The 22,260-nt window shown below is 36.7% G+C and overlaps 1 protein-coding gene across 2 annotated transcripts in view; it reads right to left on the bottom strand.

The window, feature by feature from the left end:
- NT5DC1 (5'-nucleotidase domain containing 1) overlaps window positions 1-22,260 on the bottom strand; it is a 124,903-nt gene that overhangs the window by 20,197 nt on the left and 82,446 nt on the right. For both annotated transcript variants that reach the window (XM_033102681.1, XM_033102680.1), the window contains exons 7-8: window positions 6,999-7,173; window positions 4,957-5,054 (exon numbers count right to left, since the gene is read on the bottom strand). In XM_033102681.1, the coding sequence (XP_032958572.1) occupies window positions 4,957-5,054; window positions 6,999-7,173 (273 nt within the window). The remainder of the gene's footprint in view (window positions 1-4,956; window positions 5,055-6,998; window positions 7,174-22,260) is intronic.

Raw genomic sequence — 22,260 nt, 5'->3', positions numbered from 1 at the left:
ACCAACCGACTCACCAACCAACGCAGCCTCGGCAGTAACATCAGTGGCTAATTGGCTAACTGGTTACAGCTGACAGCCAACTAGCCACAGCTGATGGCCATCTACTACCCGAGCCAGCACCTTTCCATGTGAGGCCGAGAGCCTGGAAACTGCTCTCTGGGACTCTGTCCCCACAACGTCAGCCCTCAAATCCAATTTGTTACTGTGCAACTAAAAGAAAGTACTTCACAGAAGTTGTAGGACTGGTACTTCTAAATGGTAATGGTTTTTAAACAGTTCATTCTTCTATGTCTGGATACTCTTCAATAGAGAAATACTGCACAGAATGCAGTAACTTGTCATCCTAAGTTAATGCATTTGAAATCTCCAATATGTTACAAAATTTGGTATATTTTTAATGTGCTTTGTTTTTCTTTTCATTGTTGGGGTGTGTGTGTGTGAAATTTTAATAAAAATCTTTTGTGGAATGGCATAAGTGTAGGTATAGAACAGGTACAGATTTTCTTGGAACAAAATATGAAAACCCTGCAGATAAAAATTTACTGAGTACTTAGTTATATATTTAAATATAAGTTTGTGAATGGGGAAAACATTAAAATAAACTTTTTTTTGTTTAATACCAAGAGTATTACTTGAATCCCTGATGACAGATTGTTTTTTAACATCAAGTATTTATATAAGACATTAAACTGATACATAAAAATACCACCAATCTCTCCCTTTCTACTAGACCAGGGTTTCTTAACCTTGGCACTATTGAGATTTAGGGCTAGGTAATTCTTTGTTAGTATTAGTGGGGGTGCTGTCCTATGCACTGTAGGCTGTTTAACAGCACCCCAGGTCTCTACCCACTAGAGGCCAGTAGCATCCCGCCTCCCAAGTTGTGACAACTGAAAATGTCTCCAGATATGGTCAAGTTTGCCCTGAGGAGCAAAAGTGCCACAGGTGGAAAAATCAATATCCTAGACTGTTCTCTGCAAATGAGGTCTGACAATTAAGTTCGTGAACTCATTCTAGAAAAAGTGCTACATACCCCACTGCTGAATATCACTACAGTCACCTTCAAAGTACGCCCCTTGGGAAACTATGCACTGATGCCAGAGCCTACTCCACCCTTCACAGCAATTTTAGAACTCTTTTTCTGGAATGGCCATAAGAACTGCTGTCATATTACCCTTGATGTCCTGAATATCATCATAATGTCTTTCTTTCAATATTTCCTTTATCTTCAGATAAAGAAAGAAGTCCTTGGGGGACAGATCAGATGAGTAGGGAGGGTGTTCCAATACAGTTATTTGTTTACTGGCTGAAAACTCTCTCACAGACAGTGCCGTGTGAGCTGGTGCATTGTTGTGATGCAAGAGCCATGAATTGTTGGTGAAAAGTTCAGGTCGTCTAACTTTTTCATGCAGCTTTTTCAGCCCTTCCAAATAGTAAACTTGATTAACTGTTTGTCCAGTTGGTATGAATTCATAATGAATAATTCCTCTGATATCAAAAAAAATGGTTAGCAACAGCATTGCAACAAGTTTGAGAACTTAATTGTCTACCTCATATATGCATATTCCAGTATCTTCAGTTTAAAAAATAAAATATGCCCTTGTTCCAACACTGTCTCTCAGCAAAAACCTCAATTCTTTGTCTTCAGAGCTAAAATTCTAGAGAGTGGTCTACAGTCATTGCTTCCACTACCTTCAATCAACTCTTCAAGACACTGCGATGTGGTCTGTGTCTCTACCGCTGCTCATCAGGACGCCAGTGATGTCCCTCCTGCCCACTCCAATGGACATACTTCTCTTTCCATTTTCAATGGACTTTTCAGTAGCATTTTTCCTAGTTGACCACTCTCCTCTCCTCTCTGGCCTGGAACACTGTACTTTCCTGTTCCCCCTCCTATAGTTTGCTGCTCCTAGAGTGTACTCTTTCTTCTCTATCCTTAATGTTAGAGTGTGTCAAATCTTGGTCTGGGCCTTTTGCCTGTCTACATTCTCTCTATACGTGATCTCACATAAGTCCATGGCTTTAAGTACCCCTCTATGAGCTGATGATCCAAATTTAGATATACCTGTCCTCGTAGACTCCACGCTCATTTATATGATTTTTTTGATTGATAGCTCCAGTTCCATAACTCATAGGCATTTCAAATTTAATACATTGAAAAATGAGTTTAATTAGTTACAACCCCCACCCCACACAAACTTTTCTTCTGTATTCTTTCCTATGGCTGTAAGCAGTACCACCATGCACCCATCTGCTCAATTTAGAAAAAAGAAAACACAACAGCCTGGAAGTCATTTTTGATTACTCCTTTCTTTTTATCTGCTGCTTCTAAAGCATTCTGGCGTCCTGTGTTTTCCACCTCCATAATGTATCTTAGGTATATCCACTTCTCTTCATTTCCAGTACTACTGCCTCAGACCAAACAACTACGTTGTCTCACTTGGGGCACTGCAATTGCCTGGTCTTCCTCTTTCTCTCGATCCCTCCCCACATCCAATCCATTCCCCAACCAGCAGCCAAAGATGTCTCTATGTCACTCTGCTTCCTGAACTGAATAACTTCAGATTGCTCGTGGAATAAAATGCAATCCCTTTTCCACAGCGTATGAGGCTTTCTGACTCCCTAACTTCACCCCTCTCTCTCTATGACCATGTGTCAGAATCACAGGCCTCTTCTCTGTCACTGAAACTCACCAAAACTGCTCCCACACTGGACCTTCGCATCACTTTGTCCCACGGCCAGGAACACTCTGCCTCTGCTCTCCTCATTACTCATCCCTCAGGTCCCTCCTTGCAAGTCACCTTACTTGACCTTTTCAGACAGGCTTTCCCTTCCCTGGCCAGCCACTCTAAGGTGGCCTCATCAGAGGTTACTTCCTTCACAATATGACCTCATGGGTTTCCTGACTTGCTTATGTGTTTGTTTATGCATCTGTCTGGTTCACATAAGATCCCTAAGTGCCTGACACTGAATTGGACTTGGACTTCACTGTTTTGTGAGCTCCTCACTGAGTAGAATACTAAGCTAGTATTGACTGTCTTATATTAAATAGGGTTTTTAAATAGCACAAAGAAGTTCAAAGTTGAAAATATGCATCAACATATTTATAAAAAGTGTGATGCACTTTGCCATTCTTTTGGGGTATTATAAGTTTAATTCCTAAAAATGCAGTGTGTGGCCATGAGAAAGTAAGAAGAAATGGATATTAAATATCATTCCAACCTGGCCCAGGCTGTTAATATAATGCAAAGTATCTGAATCAAAAGTAAATTAAATTATAAAGCATTTATTACAGTGGATGCTTGTATGTATTATGCACATATATATACATAGGAGTGTATATAATATGTTCACTTTTTATAACATTCTCTTTTAAACACAGCTAGATCTCTACTATGTCTATAAATTTTATTTGTTAATGTCTTATATACATTTACATGCATTTGTAACCATTAACTGTGCTTCAACTTCTAACCTTTCCTGGGCTTATTTTATATGATTATCTCCTAAGATAATTTCTGAATGTTCCTCAAATGTTAAATTTATCACTGAGCTTATCTGACATCAATTTCAATAGAAATAAAATACACAATAGATATCAAAAACTAAACTCACTGCCTTTCATACCCTAAACCTGTAACTTCTTCATTCCTGATCAGGCTATGCTTTTATTCTTTTATATATTTATTCAACAAGCTTTCAGATAGCGCCTATCACAACTGTCTTAGTCAGCTATTTTCATTCTTCTTTTTCTAAAAATAAACTTGTATAGAGTACACACACACACACACACACACACACACAAAATGAGTGCATATATACTGGTGAAATATGAATAAGTTCTGGGTTGTACAAATGTCAATTTCCTGGTTTTGATATTGAATTGTTGTTAGTTATACAACATGCTAATGTTGGGGAACTCTGGGTGAAGAGTATATGGGAGCTCCTTGTATACTTCTTAGTACCTTCCTATGAATCTATAAATATTTCAAAATAAAAGTGAAAAAAAAATTGTGGTGAAAGTAAAAAAGGAAAATAAGTTCAAGGAAAAAATATGAGAAAATTTCTGACCATTCTGAACCAGTTGTTCATCAGTCTTTTGAAATGGACAGTGGTGGCTATCAAACTGCTAGAGAGTTTAAATTCCATTTGTTACATTTAAGGTGATATAACAGCTTTAATTTATTTTTTTAAATAGAAAAAATTTTCAATTACTGTTGACATACAATATTATATTAGTTTCAAGTATACAACACAGTGATTAGACATTTATAACTTAGGAAGTGATTACCCCAATAAATCTAGCACCCATCTGGTACCATGCACAGTTATTACAATATTATTGACTATATTTTCTATGCTGTATTTACATCCTTGTGAATTTTTGTAACTGGCAACTTGTACTTCTTAATCTCTTCTCCTTTTGCACCCTTCCGCCTGCTATTCTCATTCTTTTTCATCTGAAAAATTTGTTTACTTTTCATTCCACCTCTCCACCAGCCTCTTCTACATGTGTGGCAATTCTAACTACTCTCCCTTGAAGGCTGTGCCTGTTCCCCAGAGAGGACTGCTTTGTTTTCTATGATCCTCATGAATTCTGTAAGTACCTTTCTTTGTTCTAGAAAATTACCTATTCTGACTTATTACAATTAATTCATCCTTTAAATATTTATTGAAAGCATTTATTTAGGCCCTAAAACCTAAGGGTGAAATCCATGCCCTTCATTTTTAAAGTCAGGGAGAGCCTGACAAACAAGTGATTATGATACAATGTGGTGGAATAACTAAACATAGGTTTATTATCTTCTTTCTCCCCCGCATGAGAGGAAAGAAGACATGGGGTCTCTTTTATACCCTTTGTTACACAGTACTTTGCCCATAGGTTAGCCAACAGATCATTTATTGAATAACTAAATGAACAAATCTTACAGAAGAAAAATGCAAAGTGTAACTTACCAAGTGTCCGGAAAGGTCTCTGACTTGGTAAATGGGAGAAGAAACCAGGCTTCAGTGCATTTGTAATCACAATGTCAAAAAGATCTGCAAAATCATTCCTAAAAAGCAATAAATTTTTCATACATTTATTTTAAGGAATTAGAAATGGTCTATATAAAACAGAACTTAATCTTTGCCTGTCTATTTGGCCACGGCATCATTTCTGATCTTTTGGTTAACTTTTTATATGCTTTCATACATTTTAAGGTGAGTCTTACCGTGGAAATAGAAAGTGGTTTAGCACTAGTATTCTTGACACTGCCTTGAAGTATAACGTAAGAAAAGAAAGAGCACATTAACTCATTAATTCTAGGCTTTCAGCTTTCTCAAGATGGTAACAGTCATGGTAAGTGCATTCAGTAGTTTCTAATAGCTAGAAATAGTCACAAGCTATGTCTTCATATTTGAGTCTGGAAATTTATCTGGATTTATTAGCTTGAAGAGTTATTAATAATTTTGTGTGTTACTTGGGTCCTGCGGAAACCTAGCGTTACATCAAGTCAGGTGACATCTTTTAGAAAGTATTCAAAATGTGAAGAAGATACTTTATTTTGAAAATTAGTGGTCTTATGATGTGACAGCTTTTAGATAACAACAACAATTGTTTTGTAGTCTGTATTCAATTCTATATTTAGGGTTGTTTGGGATGGCAAAGGAACGGTAGTCCTTGTTCCCGAGGGACTCACTGTTGCATTGGGGACACAACACCGGGGGCGTGAAAAAAATGTATACACGTGACTTGTAGTCATCTTTTGTTAACAGCATCTATTGAGTATTACAATTTTAATATAGTTTTTTTCCTTCAAATATATATACATTTTTTTGGCACCCTCTGTATTTACCCAACATTCCCAAATACTTTTACAAATCAAAACTGTACTAAAGAGAAATTAAGATAGGAAGAAAAAACTTAAGTTACGTATGCTAATGGAAAAGAGATTAAGACTCCAGTGTTGATTTAAAGCCCGGTTCCACTACCAAGAGTGAAAAGTCTTTAGAAGAGGCACCTTCTAAGGCATCCAGGACTTCAACTTTAATTCACTTCAAGGATCGTAAGCCCATGCATTATTCAGAAAATACAACATCCACTCAGAGACTGGAAGTATACCACAGACCAATCTAAACCCATATGTGCTGGGGAAAATGAAACCAGAGGCTAAAGAGATCAGCCAGAGGTTAGTTTTGAAGCTAAAACTTGCTTCATACTCATGGCAATTAAGTATTTGCTGAAATCTGAGAAAATATTAAGGAGAGCTAATAGCCCATTTTAGAATCTAGCTCTGACCATGGAGATTCCCTGGTATTGCCCAGAAGAATGATACAAATACCTATTAACACTTACTGAGACTTACCAAATACTCTGCCTGATACTTTACCTGTATTATGCTATTTAAACTTCCATTCATACCTGTAGGGTATTACTGTCCCACTTTTAAGGTGAAGAAATTGAGGCTTAGTGAGGTTCTAGAACCTGCGGCAGGTCACACAGTAAGTTGCAAGGCGGGGCTTGAACCATGTCTGTCTTTTATTCAAGTCCATGCATTTACACTGTCTCGATTTTCATGGATGTTAATCCTCCCCTGGCTGGGCTAAATGGTGAAGTACATGGCTCCACACTGAAAAGGCTACAGAGGGGCTGTACCCCAGTTACTGTCAGGGAGTATCCTCTCCAACTCCGTGTCCCTCAATAATCACCTGAGCTGAGAAACCAAATTCATGGAGGCCGGCCTGCAGCATGTGTTCCCTCCACTCTTCAGGAAATCTAAAGCCCAGACCGTCAGCGAGCTATGACCATACTGAACCCCAGTAACACTGCTTCGCTAAAATGCACTTGGGGTGTGTTGCTGTCACTAGATGTTGAGGACTGTTATGAGAAACAACCATTGTTAAACTCATTGTTTAACACAATGACAAGATAATGGTGTGGCATTTCCAAAAAGCACTGATCTAACTTGCTATCAGTGTATCATAAGATCAAGAAAACGGAATGTCTCATCACTTACCCAAGGATATGTTGGCAGAGCAGTCTACAGTAATCACTGTGGGAACTGGTGATTAACAAAAGAATTTTCCCAGCATTCTTTAGCTGCCAAAGCCACTTTTTTACAGATTCGGGACAACTGTGTAAATACCTGCCTGGATCTCTCTTTATTTCTGGAAAATATATTCCACAGTTTTCTGAAAAATAAAAATATCAAGATTCTTTTTTTTTCTGACTCTGTATTCTCAAACAAGTTAACCTTTCTCAAAACTATAGATAAAAACAATCTAGCAGTTAGTACTGTTTTTTAAGAACACTTCTGATCCTTTACTTAAAAAACATAATGATGACCGAAAATTTCAGTTGAGAGTATTCGTTGGCTACTTGACAAGAACTGATACTGTATAACATAACGAACACAATATAATCAGCATTCTCAAATTAGAGAAAACCTTACTGCATTTCAAATATCAATTGACTAATAAATATTCTTTCACTCATTCAGCACATATTTGCTGAATACAGATAACAAATAAATAAATATGCAGAGAATACACTATGAACACGTCTTTAGCATGAAGCAGCAAGAAGGGAGCTGGGTTCCTCCTCAGTCATATTAGTGTTGCTTCAGCTAGAACTCAGACTACAAGAGCCTCTGAGAGATGCTGAATGGAAAAACAAGCCAGAACAGGCCAGAGGGCATAGCAGTTGACAATGTACACGGTGTGATAAAAAATTACAGTGAATGCTGCTGCTGAGTGCCATCCAACGGAAAGGCACGGATCTTCAATTTGTAAAGTGGTGTCTTGAACCTTAGTAACACTGTGTGACAATTTTCAAGTTGTTCGATGATACAGTTGAGTGTGAGCTACAGTTGAGAGAAGGAGTGTTTTGAAGTGTGCCGTAAATCATCCTCCATAATGACAATGCTCCATGTCACACATCGCTTCTGGTATATGGCAATTTCTGTCAAATAAAAACATTACAGTGTGTCCTCATCCACCTTATTTACTGGATCTGGCACCGTGTGACTTCTGGCTCTTCCCCAAAGTCAAAATGATTCAGGACATCGAGGCAGCCACGACAGTGCAACTAAAGACACTCATGAAAGAAGACTTCCAGAACTGCTTCAGAAAGTGGCAAGAACGATGGGATAAGTGTGTTCGAAGTCAGGGGGAGTGTTTTGCAGGGGGATTAATGACAATGTGTCTTTTACTGTAATAATTATTTTAAATTTAAACATTCATCATATTTTGTGATCACACTTCATAAGTTGAAGAACCTGAATCACTGAGCCAGGATTCTTTGAGTGTTTAGGCTGAGCTCCAAGGCAGACATAGTCCTGGTCAGACGCACTTACAGTGCCTGACCCGATGCCTAGAAAGTTGTGGGTACTTAGCAGACAACTGAAGATGTGGTATAAATGCTACTAGATTTATAAAACATTTTAGAGACACAATTCTCTGGGCAAGACAGCACTACTACGCAGTTAAAGAGAACCCAAGTTCTTACTTTCTTTAACTGCTAGAAAAGAACACTTGCATAAACAAAACAAGGGGTGAACAAGCTTGTCCTGAATGATAAACTCCGCAACGGGTATAGGCTACACCTGCAATTCTGTACAGCGTCATGCACTTGAAATAACAGAAATGAGTTACATTTCAAGAATAACATGACAGGAAAGAGTCTCTAAGCAAAAAACGAAGAGAAAATGATACAAAACCAGAAATAGTAGCAAATACTGTCATCTGCCTGCCCAAATCCACTTCCCCTCTCCTCTGTTAGAAAGAACTCTGATTTTGTTTTTGAGGTTTTATCCTCCTGTGAGGGGCTGGGTGCTCTGGGTGGCGTGAGTCTCTATCAACCTAAACATATCATGGCAATTCCTTCCCCTGCCAGTAAGTTGTTTAGGACCCTGCAGGAGACCCGGGCATGGCCAAGAGGCTTGAGAACTCTGCTGGGGGTCACTGGCGTCCTGTGTGCTGCTGATAAATCCACATAAAAGGACACAGGCCTTCTCCCATTCTGGACTTCGCTATCACTACATGTTCTACCTACCTAGAACTGTGGCCGCTATCTTCAACATGAAGTGCAAGTCTGACATACCAGTGATGGCCGAGTGTTAATTTGAAAGGAATCTTTGCCCTGATGACATCACTGGGTCTCTGATTAAGAAACTGAATTAACCACTGCTGGGAGTACCACCCAAATTCTGGACTTCGTCTGATCAAGTGAAATAATTTAACAGTAACTTAAATATTAAGGATATCAGTTATTTGCAACATGGAGCATCTCCCTTCAGAAAATAATACATTGTAAGAATAAATCTTAACAAGACAAAAAAAACACACAGAATATGTTATACTATGAGAATAATATTTAGACATTAGGAGACCAAGTCAAAAACAATTTGTGCTCTTCTTGTATTCTGCCTTACGGGGACATTTATGTGCAAATCTCTAGGATCTCTCAATATCCTACAAGCTATGTAATGTATAGCTATGTAATGCAATGCTATGTAATTTTTTAAAGTTTTTTTTTAATCCCCAAAGCTTAAAAATATTAAAATAGATCTTCTGTTTTTCAGGTAAAAAAAGGGTACTAATAAGATAGGGCTAATTTAAGAAAGAGAATATAATACAGTTGAGTAGCTAAGAATAGAATAGTTTGATGAGTGACTATCAAAGTAGTGGCAGAGGGTGTGTCTCAGAATTTATTATAACTCAAAGTCACATGTGAGATTATTTTGCCCAGAAAAACACAGCTTTTGTAGCAATAGGGATTTTTTGGGTTGGATAACAAAAGATTTATTGTCTATAATGCTGAACACATTTATATACTTAAGCTTTTGTATTCAGAAACAACTGCTGAGAAAAAGGCTAATTTTTTTTCTTAGCTATATATATGTGCTTAGTGCCACCTAGTGAACAAAATATAAATTACTATTAAAATGTTACTGTCCCATTTCCAAACGAAATTTTAAAAAAGCATGTACCTTTAAAAGCTGTATTTAAAAATTCTTGTCTACATTAATTTTTTTGTATCCTTTAATAAGCCTAATGCAAAAGAATACAAGCATAATAGTTTAGGTGGGGAAAATTATTCTCTGAGGTAATAATAGGGGTGTCCTTGTTTTGTTCACAAGTCAGAACTGAAGTGAACAAACTAAAAAAAGACAAACCATGTACATGTACTCAATAGATTACTGTAAGAGACCACTGACTGTTGGGGAAAATATTTTCATCCCTCTTGTAACCTCAAATTATTAAAGGAATAGGAGATGTAATACAAATACACACTCATCTTTTTAAAAATTTATATTTATTGAGATACACTTGACATGTAATGTGCAAGTTTAAGCTGTACAAGTGTTGATTTGCTACATTTATATACTGCAACATGATTAGCACTGCAGCTTAGCTAATACCTCTATCACGTTACATAATTATCATTTCTATTTTGTAATGGGAACAATTAAGATCTAGTCTCTTAGAAATTTTTAAGTTTGTAATACAGTATTGTCTATAACATACACTCATCTTTTTAGTGAAATAAATCAAGCTACTGAACCAACAGAAGAGTTAGGTTAAACAAAGTAACATTGAATTATAATTGTCAATTGAATTATCTCCCCAAAGAGGCTGTAAAGTCCTAAAGGTCGGAAGTACATCTTTCTGCTTGGCATGGAGTAGGTGTTCAATGAATGAATACCTAAACAGGTGCAGGGGCAGATACAGAAATATTTGTGTTTATTTATATTCAAAGTAATACTATGATTTGTAACATATAACCTGTGAGTGACAAAAAAATTACCCTATCAAAGTCACCCTATCTTAAGTACCTTCATCTTTTTATCCCTATGGAAAAAAAAATCATGTTTAATTATATTATGATACTGACAGATTAACATTGACTCAACAAAACAGGGAATTTAGACATAAGGTGGAAAGAAAGGAATGGCCTTGTTTGTTGTCGACTCACAAAGTAGCCTGTGTTTTCACTTAACCTCAAAGGAATTCTATTTCACTGCCACTTTATGTAACTCATTTTCCTGGCCTTTCCACCCTTCTAACATACTTAGATGCCAGTAGTTTCTGCGTCTAGATGAGATTAAAAGTAAACTTTCTAAAATGGTAGTTCTGAAGATTAAAAGCTTTGCTATATTTTAAAACAACTGCTTAATACAGAGTCATGGGAATAACAGCAAAGTGTTGGAACAGTCTGATGTGCACATAAAATGGCCTGCATATATCAAACATGATTCAGGATTTAGGGACCTCTAATGCTAAAAAAAAAAAAAAAAAAAAAGGACAAATTGAATATTAGAAACACTTTTTAGTTTAATAGACAATTGAGCCACGTCACTATTTCTATTATCACAGAATAAGTAGGCATTTTTCTTATTAACTGTATCACTACTGTTTGGATGATTTGTGGCTAGAGTTTCCAAAGCTGTTGTCCATGGTGATGAGAGGGGCGGGGATTGCAAACACCTCCACCAGCAGCCTCCAGTTAAGGGCCGCTGTTGTTTCTATGTCACAACATAATTCAGGCGAGACTGAGACATTTACAGCCTTTACAAGTTATGGAGGAGCATGCTAGCGAACAGCTAAAATGTTTAGCTATGAACTAAATGTACTTGCTGTAAGGAACGATATAATTAATTTTGTAAAACACATACACACGCACACAATTTTTTTGGCCAAGAGATACTGAAACATTTTTTGAAGGATGAAAGGGATAAACAATAGATTCAGTATGTTCTGAATTTCTCTTGCTTATTTATAGAGGGCAAAAGATGAAACTGAAATTTAACATTATATTTCCTATTTATGATCCCTATATGGTTTGTTTCTATCTAATATATTTATAAATAAAGAAATCTAGAACACTAGATTGAGTAAAGTGAAAGAAACTATTATTTGTGGAGATTTGACAAAACAAAGGGTTTTTGCTTAGGGTAGCAAATTAAAAAAGTAGCAACATCCGTTTTTACAGCTTTTGCAGCCTTGAATCCCCTATCTCTGTAGATAAGGATGCCTTTTACTTCTTGGGATACGGAGTATACCTTCACATGGGAGCTTTCTTTCCTGCTTTCTTGGGGACAAAGGAAGGTCAGTGTTCTTACACTGGCTGTTGCTCAAGTAACTTTAATTCAAAATAATATGTCAAAGTGCCATACTTTGGGTCAGGCTGCCCTGAACCCATCATCTCCAAAGAATAAGTCAAAGTTTTCTACTGTATGTACATTTACAGAATATATACATATCTCAACATAAATGTTTTGAACAGTTTAAAGAAAACCAAAATTAACAAGTATTTAAAGCAAATTCTACATAGTACTTCTGACTTCTCACCTACTTCAAATGTGAGCTACTTAGAAACTGAGACAATAACCAACTGCTGAAATACATGGTGATTACAACAACAACAACAAAAAAAGAATTTTTTGAAACATTTACCCCCCATTAAACTCAAATTAAAACCTTTTGGGATTCCTTTAAAAAACTGCTCTTCAAAGAAACATGCATTTTAAAGATTGTATTTTATCACAGGGTGCACTGCTTCCTTAAATTACTTCAGTTGCATTATCCTCAGTGTCTTCAGAAATATCTTTTCTTATTGATAAAGCCTAAAGTATTTAGAACATTGATTAACAAAGAGGAAAGCAACATCAGAACACACATAGAGATTAGAGTCACAAAGGATTACTTATTGAATATCTGGTCTCGGTGTATTATATAAACAGGAAATCTCTATATAGCTATTAGGTCTGTGCCACATCACACCTAGGACACACACAACCTAGTGAAGCAGATCTTTTAATGAGGCATTACTCTGTTTCTCACCACCCTTTCCCCCCAAATCTGTACTGCATTAGTTATATAAATGTTTTTGTAACACCTGGACAAATTACCCCAAGTTAATTTAAAAAAAGGGAAAAAAACATACTAAAGCTTTAAATTAGTAAGATTTTAATTCAGATCATTGTTTTGGCAGAGGTGTTAATTTTGTAATATAAAATTTGAAATTATGGACATGATAAAATAGAAAAGTATTAATTTCCCTTTGATATAACAAACATGGATATACAGGATACACATGTAATGCTCTGCAACACTGCTTGAGGAATAATAATGCCCTAAGCCAGAATTCTTTTTTCTTTTTCAATTACAGCTGACATTCAACACTCTTTTATATTATCGTTTCAGGTGGATAGGATAGCAGTTAGACAATTTTAATTTATGAAGTGATCCCCGTGGTATGTCTAGTATCATTCTGGCACCATACATAGTTATTACAATATTATTAACTATATTCCGTACACTGTACTTTTATATCCCCATGACTATTTTGTAACTGCCAATTTGTACAAATGTGACATCTTCTGGGAGAGGAACTATCTTTACATTCATATTTACATTCTTGATGTCAGAGAAACAGTAGAGGATTAATAATTGCAGAAGTAAATGTGTGTGCGGGGACAGTTACCAGACAAGACTTACCAGGTGATCAGAAAGACCAGAGGTTGGCAAACCACAGCCCACAAGCAAAGAAAGGTTTTCCATCTTAAATGGTTATATAAGTATCTATAAAGCCTATAACCTTTATAGTCTGGTCCTTTAAGAAAAAGTTTGCTGATTCCTGATATAAACATAGTATTTAATAATTATAGGACAGTAACAATAAATAACAAGTACTTCTAAGTCAGTATTAGAAAGTACCAACAAGAATAATTAGTGAAATCATTCGAGAGACTTTGTTTAAAGGTTATGTAGTCTCTCAGCAGAATGAATATCAGAAAATCATTTGTGACAAAACTACCTTCTGGAAGACAATATATAGACTTTCATGTGTTTATATATTAATATCGTAGTGGATCCCTAGGCACGAAGTACTTGGCCCCACGTTATTCTCTGGCCTGGGTCTAACAGTCTATTGTACTGAGCCAGAAGAGGGTTCTCTTCGCTCTGCCATCTGTTAAAACAAATCTAAATCTGCCTTTGCCATTGCCTTTATGACTCTGGTACACTTTATTTTTAGTCTCTGAATAAAACATTTTCAGGCTCATTTGGTGTGTTTGTTAATAGAACACTAGCAGGGGCCACGGGAAGACACTGCAAACCCAGGGCTGAAAGCTAACAACTGGTAATATTTTCCCTTGTTAATGTCAGAGGAAGGAGAAAGATCCAAGAAATGCACATTACGATATGATGACATCATCAGAAGGACCTAAAGAGCTTGTAACTTGGGATGAATAAGGCACTGTAAATGCAGAACCGGCTCAAAATGGCCCTGTCCTGTTTGATGAGGTAGGTGCTGCGTTGCTTTTCAGAGACAACTGACCAAAACCACAAGTCATGCAGCTGAAGCATGTGCAGAGGAGAGAATTCTGACCTCCAGATGCACCGAGAACCACAGCCCTATCCCCGCTCCTCAACCACGGAATCAAAGGACCAGGATGTAACTGGAACTTGAACACCAAAGCCCTTTCAGAAGCCAAGGGTCCGTTGTTCAGGAAGATCCAGTGTCGATGCCCTTTTACCATAAACGCCCAAGTTCCAAGACCGCCATTTAAAACTTGCCCACTCAGCACTTCCATGTACCTGTTTCCCCTAAGCCCTTAAAAACCCTTGGCCTGGTCCAGCCAGCAAAATGGATGTGAGGCACCACTAGGTCTCCCATCGTCTCTGTTGGCACCTTCTCAATCAATAAACCTTTTCTCACTCCAAACCCTGATGTTTTGAGTTTTGGCCTTTCGGAGCATCGGGCACACAGACTTTGGTTGGGTAACAGCACTAATGCCTAAACGCAGCTTTTACAAATTAGCTGCCTAAGAAACAAGACTGTTTTTCTTGGTTCAGCAAATTAAAGATGCCTCCAGGTAAAACCTGGGACAAGTTTTAGGGGCTAGCTTCAAAGAAATAAACTGCAAGTTTCATCTCAAATAGTTTTTACATGTATTTGCCAGGCACAAAACCATCTTGGAAGGTTTTGTTTTCACCAAAGGAAGTAGGGCCACTGATTATCTTGATTTGAAACCTCCCATCTCCTCCAAAAGAAAGAAACTGGAAAAAATTAGGAGAACTAAAATGGGATAGCTTGGGGCAAAACAGGCTCAGTGAGGAGCCAAGGTTTATTCCTTTAAAAAAAAAAAAAGTTATAGTTGACTTCTGGAGCTTTGAGGCACACAAGAGATCAGAAACAATAACAGGAACAAAGGAGTCATAAGCTAGACATTAGGGTCCATTTACTATAAATGTCTTAAGGAAACCTGCCTCCCACTGAGGACTCAAGTGCTCAATCATTTAATAATTTATTTATTTTTTTTAACAAACAAAGAACCTGGAATAGAACTTTCACTATGTTTCTTCTAACCTGGTTTTTCTTCTGGAGTGTGTAGCCTAATAGAATGCCAAGATAGCATTTGGTATATACATACTATGCTAAATTCAGCTTCCAAATGAACATAAACAACTGAAATTGATCCATTATGGGAACCCAGTCCTTATTCTACAATAACCCATTATGAGGCACAAAGAACGCTTGGGGCACAGCTGTAGGAGCCTTAGTGCCTAAACACAGCCTGCAGCCTCCGTCAGGAGTGGGCAGGGTCTCAGGTAGAAAACAGCAGGAACCTGGGCAGGAAGGGTTCAAAGGTGACTAATGCTGGGGATGGCTGGCCTCCAGAGAATATCCTACGCCAGGAAAGACTTTTAACTTTCTCAGTCTCTATTTTTTCTTCTCTGGCCTGATTCCTTTCTTCTTTACCTCTTTTCACTCTTTCTCCTTCCAATTTAACTTAACAAGTTTATATATCTTGGGTATTTTTCTGAACTAACAAACATAGCATACAGTCATATTAAGAGGGCAATCTTATGTATTTTTTTTTAAACACTAAAATATGAAAGACTTTTAAAACCCAAAATCAAAACACAAGTCTGCTGGGTTAACATAAAAAAATTTTAAAAATGATGTTAAAATTTGTCTTTATATATATTTAATGAAAGGTTTTGAAAGAAAGAGACTTTCTTGCTTTCTCTCTTTAGGGCACATTAAATCTACAATAAAAACCAATACAAAACATTTACTTCTATAACTGTTGACTCTACTGACGCTAATTGTAAATGTAGGCAGAGAAATACGTTTTCCCACTTGTCCGTAAAACACAGGATCTACCTGAGAGACTATTTGGGGCCAGGCATAACGTGGGTTCTGAGGTTACCGAAATGACACGCGGTTCTTACCTGTAAGAAGGCCTCAATGGCGAGGGGACAACGGAAATGAAATGCAGTTTGAAGTATGTTGCGCGCGGCAGACAACAAAAGTGCTAGGGCTGCTGGGGGAGAAAAGGACTATTTGGTGAAGGAGAGGAAGAGCAATCCAGCGAGAGAACAGCAGGAGAAAAGGTACAGAGTATGAACTTCAGGAGAGGCCTGGGGTCGAGAGTCTGTAAGAACCCTGAATGGGAAGTGAAGATTGTTCTTATTGCCTAGATAACAGGATGCATTTTTCCCTCCTGCAATGCCTTTGCTTAGATGTTTGCTGTTCATCCTATCCCACCATCAGCCTTGAGCCATTCCCTCAAAAATTCTCTACTTTTCCAAATTCCACCCTGCTTTTAGGGGTCAGCTTAATTTCCACTTTTTCTAGTTTTCTTTCTCCTTTGAATATGCCAACTGCTCTGTTCTAGTTTACACACACACTCCAACTCTTATTCATAGATTTTTCTATACAGTTCATTAATTGTACAATAGATTTTTTACCTTCCACTTAAGCTCTATAAAGCAATTTTCTTTGTGCCATTATAGTGCGTAGCGCCATAGCAATTAGTTTTTTAGGCACATAGAACACGTTCAATAAAGGTAATGTAACTAAAACTTCTCTTAAGAAGGTTAAATATACTCATTTGAAATCTTAGTGAGTATACAGTACTATGTGGTTTAATAAAATAAATATTCATTCTGTAGTCAAACGTAAACTTTATTTCTGCTCAATCTACATGAGGTCTACTAATTATAAATTTTAATTAAATGGAATATCAACGCTAAAGGTCTTAGGAGCCGTAGTGTAAATTTGGTTGGTGTATATTTAGTGTATATCTTTGACCTTTCAGAATAAAGTACAACAAATCTGCTAGAAAACAGTTCTAGTTATTAATGCAGAGATCCTACAAGTTCCCAGAGGACCCAAATAAAACAACATGTAATGACCAAACCAAACTATTTACTGATGACAATTATATTCTGACTTTCTTTTGACCTAGGAAAAATTTTGTTAATAAAGCATATGACATAAGTGATCAGACTATTTCTTTTTGAAAGGAAAGGAGCTGTCAACATAAATTCAGAGAACCCAAAAGCCTGGAATTACTCAATAACCAAGAAGGAAAGATTCAAAATTCAATTTAAATGAGGCAAATATTTTACTCACAGTGTTTGGCAAATGTTAGCAATAAACACTAAATGAGCTATGTGTACTCAATGAAGAAAAATGTGAATGAAAAGGAAATTGCATTAGACCTCACAGATGACCAATAACAGTCTAACTTAACTGAAAACTATGACAAAGGAAATGTTTTTCCTTCCAGATAAGAACTCCATTTAAAACTTCAAAAGGACTTTAATCTAAATGTCTCATGCCAGCAAATTAAATCATTATAGAGCAGAGTAGGAGGTAAGGAAGAAAGGAATTCATGATTTGCAGATGACTTCATTAAGTAATGGCTGTTGCTATTAAGGAGAGTGGCTATTCCATTTCTACTGAAAAATCTTCAAAGGGCAGAGCAGTTCTGTACAGAGTAGACACACATATGTAAAACATATTACAGGATGTGGTCCTGGATATTCCTGGGTGGTCCTGTATCCAAATTGGACAGTCCTGATTCAGGACTCAGTTGTGCAATCATTTACTTGGGTAAATGTCTTAGTCATGCAGACATTTTATTGGCTTATCTGTGAAATGATGATAATTACAGAGTCCACCCCATAAGGTTATTGTGTGGGTTAAATGCTGTAATACATGCAAAACACTTAGCACAGTGCTTGCCGCCTAGTAAACACTCTATGTTAGCTACTCTGGCTTAAGTACAGGCAATTAATCAAGTGTAAACTACTCTGGCCCACAATGCATCATGGAATTGCCCAGCATGGATCCAAAATGCAAGGTTTCTCTTATCAAAGTGGTACTTACCTTCAAAGCACATTGTGATAAAAACCCAAAAGTCTACTTGCAGGGCGGTGCCTCGTTTTGTCATTTCCAGGGCAAAACACAGGGCTGGATGGCCCATTGCTCCATTATATATCATTTCTCACAGAGAACTGAGCAGAGAACCATGGAGACCACAAAACCCCATCTCCTCACTGTGCAGATTTGAAAACGAGGCCTAGAGAGGGTTACCTTGCCGATACTCACACAGTAAGGAAAAAAACATGATGGAACGAACATCTTAGTCTCCTGATCCTTTCATTCCTTATTTCTTACAGCCTACTTCTATTAACCTTATTATCTCCTGTATTAAGGTATTTTAAACATTTTTGTAAAGATATGTGAATGGAATTAGTAAAAATAAACATTTAATGCATCCTTTAAACATAAAATCAGATCACAGATGGAAACATAAAAATAGCTGGTTTATTCCTAAAGAAATATGCAGAATCACTGGACAGCTTTTTTTCCAATTTATTCACATATTTTTAAGGAACTCCCTTTGGAAAACAATCCAGCAAGCCCGTACCCTCTATATAGCTGTGTGGAAGCCGTGGGGCTCCAGAGGGAGGAGCTCCTCACTCAGTAAATTTCAACCTGCTGGATAACAAAGAAATTATTTTTCCATAGTAAAATACCATTTAAGAAATATCTTGTAATTACCCAAGTATTGTAAGAAAACATTATCCTTTTCCAAATTTGAAGAACTGCAGGAAAGTCCGAAATTTTCTGTACTACTTCCACATTCTGGTCCCTTCCCTTTGTCTACCTTTAGGGGTATCATTGTTGAACCTTTCCAGTAAGTTTTTATGGACTTAACACACATGCATGTATATTTACAACACAAATTTTCTGCAATTTGCTTTGTTCACTCAAGAACATGATATAGAGGTCTAGCCACGTACTTACCAATGCACTCAACGAGTAATTACTGAGCATTGGTCTAGTTGCGGAAACACAGGAATGAACAAAAGCAAAATTCCTGCCCTCAGAGAGCTTACCTTCTAGAGATGCTTCATTCTTTTGAACTACGGCATAGTAATCCAGTGTATGCATACACCATGGATGACTATGCCACTCCTTTATTGATAAGTTTTTTCCGTATTACAAATATAGAGGTTAACACCGTTGTATATGATTCCTTGTGCTCATGTGAGTATTTCTCTAGGGTTTATACCTACAAATGAGACTGCTGGGTCATCGCATATGCACATTTCTATTTTTAGTAGCTATACTGACTTTCCTTCCAGAATGATTACAACATTTTAGCAGCATGTATGTGCATACCTTTCCCCCTCACTCTCACTAGAACATATTTACCAGATTTAATTTTTGCCAACCCACTAGGTGAAAAATGGGTCCTTTGTGATTTTACCTTGCATTTCTGTGACTACTAATAAAAAGAGCATCTTTTTGTATCTTTATTAGTCACCATCTTTCATTCCTTTTGCATTTCTATAATATACAAAGTTTACAAAGTTGGAAATGAAATACTCACCAAAAAAATATTTACTGAATTCAACTGGGTGAACTGAGGGCTATTTACGTCAAATTATTTTATTATAAAAATTCACCAAACGCACTCTGAGAGCACTTGGCAAATTCCAGTATCATTAACTCCTCAAGTATTTCTTACCCCACCAAAAGCCTTCAGGCTCACAGCAGCCCACCGTCCTCTCTTACCATGGATCAAAGTGCAAATTATACCATGTTTCCCCGAAAATAAGACCTAGCCGGACCATCAGCTATAATGTGTCTTTTGGAGCAAAAATTAGTATAAGACCTGGTTTATATTATTGTTTTATTATATTATATTATATTGTATTATATTAAGATCCAGTCTTATATTATAGCAAAATAAGACTGGGTCTTGTATTAATTTTTGCTCCAAAAGACACATTAGAGGGTAAAGTCCAGCGAGGTCTTATTTTCAGGGAAACACGGTATTGCCCACAGTGAACTGGGTCAAAGGCCACAGAGTCTTCGAGGTGTTTTTTGGATGGGTCTACGTAAAGTTGGGAGTGGGTACATTTGATGATCACTCTGTGTGAGTGTGTGTGTGTGTGTGTGGGGGGGTGTCTGTGGTCTAAAACTGTTAAACTAGCCCCTTCTGTTTTTTTCCAAAAACTAAACTATGATTATCATTACAGATATTAAGTGGTCCCCCTAAAAATCCTAACAAGTACTTGTGAGGATATTGAAAATACAAATGATCTGGAACTCTCCCACACTGTACAAGTACTTTGGAAAATTGTTTGGCAGTATCTACCAAAATTGAACACGAACACACACACACACACACACACACACACACACACACTTATCCTACAATGTAGCAATTCTACTCCTAGGTATAGGTCTAAGAGGAACACATAAATAGGTACACAAAATATGTGTAAATAATGTTCATGAAATATTATTTGTAATAGTTCCCAATTTAAATTTACCTAAATGTCTATCAACTGTAGAATGGATAAATAAATTACGGTATAGCCATATAATGGTATACTGTACAGTAATAAAAATGAGTAAATTACTATTACGTTAACAATAGGAATTACAGAAACAAAATGTTGAGGAAAAAAGCCAGACAGAAGAGCATACATACAGCTTAATTCCACTCATATCAAGTTAAAAAGCAGACAAAATTAATTTGTGGTTTTAGATGTTGCTCCAGACAATGGATATTGGCTGGAAGAGAGCATGAGGAGGACTTCTGGGGGACTGGAAATGTTCACTTAGCTGATGGTATATTCATATTAAACAGTATTTATAAAGAACTGATATAATATTTTCATGACCATATAAAATGAATCTATGAAATCTAGTAGAGTCAAGTGTTAAATCAGAAATTAAAGAGAATCTACGTAACACAACATTGTAAGACTGTTCAATTTAGAAAAGCAAGCATTTGGTAATTTGGTTTGTTCAAATTTGCATTAAATAACATTTTATATTAACTTCATTATTTCCTGTCTCTGCACAAGAAATGTTTTTCTAATTATCATATTCTGTAGGAGATAGTAGTCTATTAAACCTAACTATAAGCATTTGTATTAAGAAGTCAAAAGCCATGTTAGAAAAAAAAAAAAGCTTCTTATGAGGTAACACCCCCACTTTTTTGGGGGGAGGGTATTTCAATTACTCCTACTATGATTTGTTATCTTTGTACTTTCCTCACTTTTTGAGATTTTCCAGGAATCGTTAGGTAATAAACTCTAACTCTTTCTAATTTTTTCCACAGAGCTTATGAATTTACTTGTTTAATTTAACAGTAGTAATAAAAACAGCTGTTGTTTTAATATTTTAATGTTTATCTGCAACGCATTATGACTTTTATAAAAAACACAGGTCCCATTTTCCCAGACTATCATCTGAGAATTCCATTCTTAGCCTAATGGAAACATCGTGTGACTAGATTTTTGTCTGGCTCTGTAAATATCACTTGATCCTCATTTAAAGTGTCCCTGAACTTTGCAGGCATCAAATAACAGATTTATATCTATGAAAGAAAATAGTCCTTTGTTTTCAGAATTAAAGAAATAAACCTCTTTCCAATAACAATTTTCTAAAGGTTCAGACTTAAAGGTAGAATCAAGGACATATGAGATCACTCTCTACTCATTTTCCCCAAAAAGAGTGTGGTGAATTAAACTCAAGGAACTTTATTTTGTAGGGTTGATTTAAGATCTCACAGCTTTAAATTTAAGTAGGTCAACATTCAAAGGATCTCTGTTCTGCCAATATTTATATATTCCAAATGCCTGAAGCATAAGGAAAAAAAAGTTCTCAAAAAATAGTATTTCTCTAAAAGAATGGCCAAGTGCACACAAGCAACGCTGAGGGCTAATATACAAGAGGAACCTGCATCAGAATACAGGATTTCTACACTGCACAGACCTGTGCTGTCTAATGTGGTGGTCTTTAGCCACACATGGCTATTTACAGTTAACTTAACTAAAATTAAATAAAGTTTAAAAGTCAGTTCCTGCACCACCCGAGCCACATTCCAAGTGCTCGACAGCCACACGTGGCTAGTGGCTACCACACTGGACAGCACAGAAATAGAACATCTC

Source organism: Rhinolophus ferrumequinum, chromosome 3, assembly GCF_004115265.2.
Source record: "Rhinolophus ferrumequinum isolate MPI-CBG mRhiFer1 chromosome 3, mRhiFer1_v1.p, whole genome shotgun sequence".
NCBI classification, from domain to species: Eukaryota; Metazoa; Chordata; class Mammalia; order Chiroptera; family Rhinolophidae; genus Rhinolophus; species Rhinolophus ferrumequinum.
Note: the sequence above shows the minus strand (reverse complement) of the source record. Positions and strands in the feature narration are given on the sequence as shown.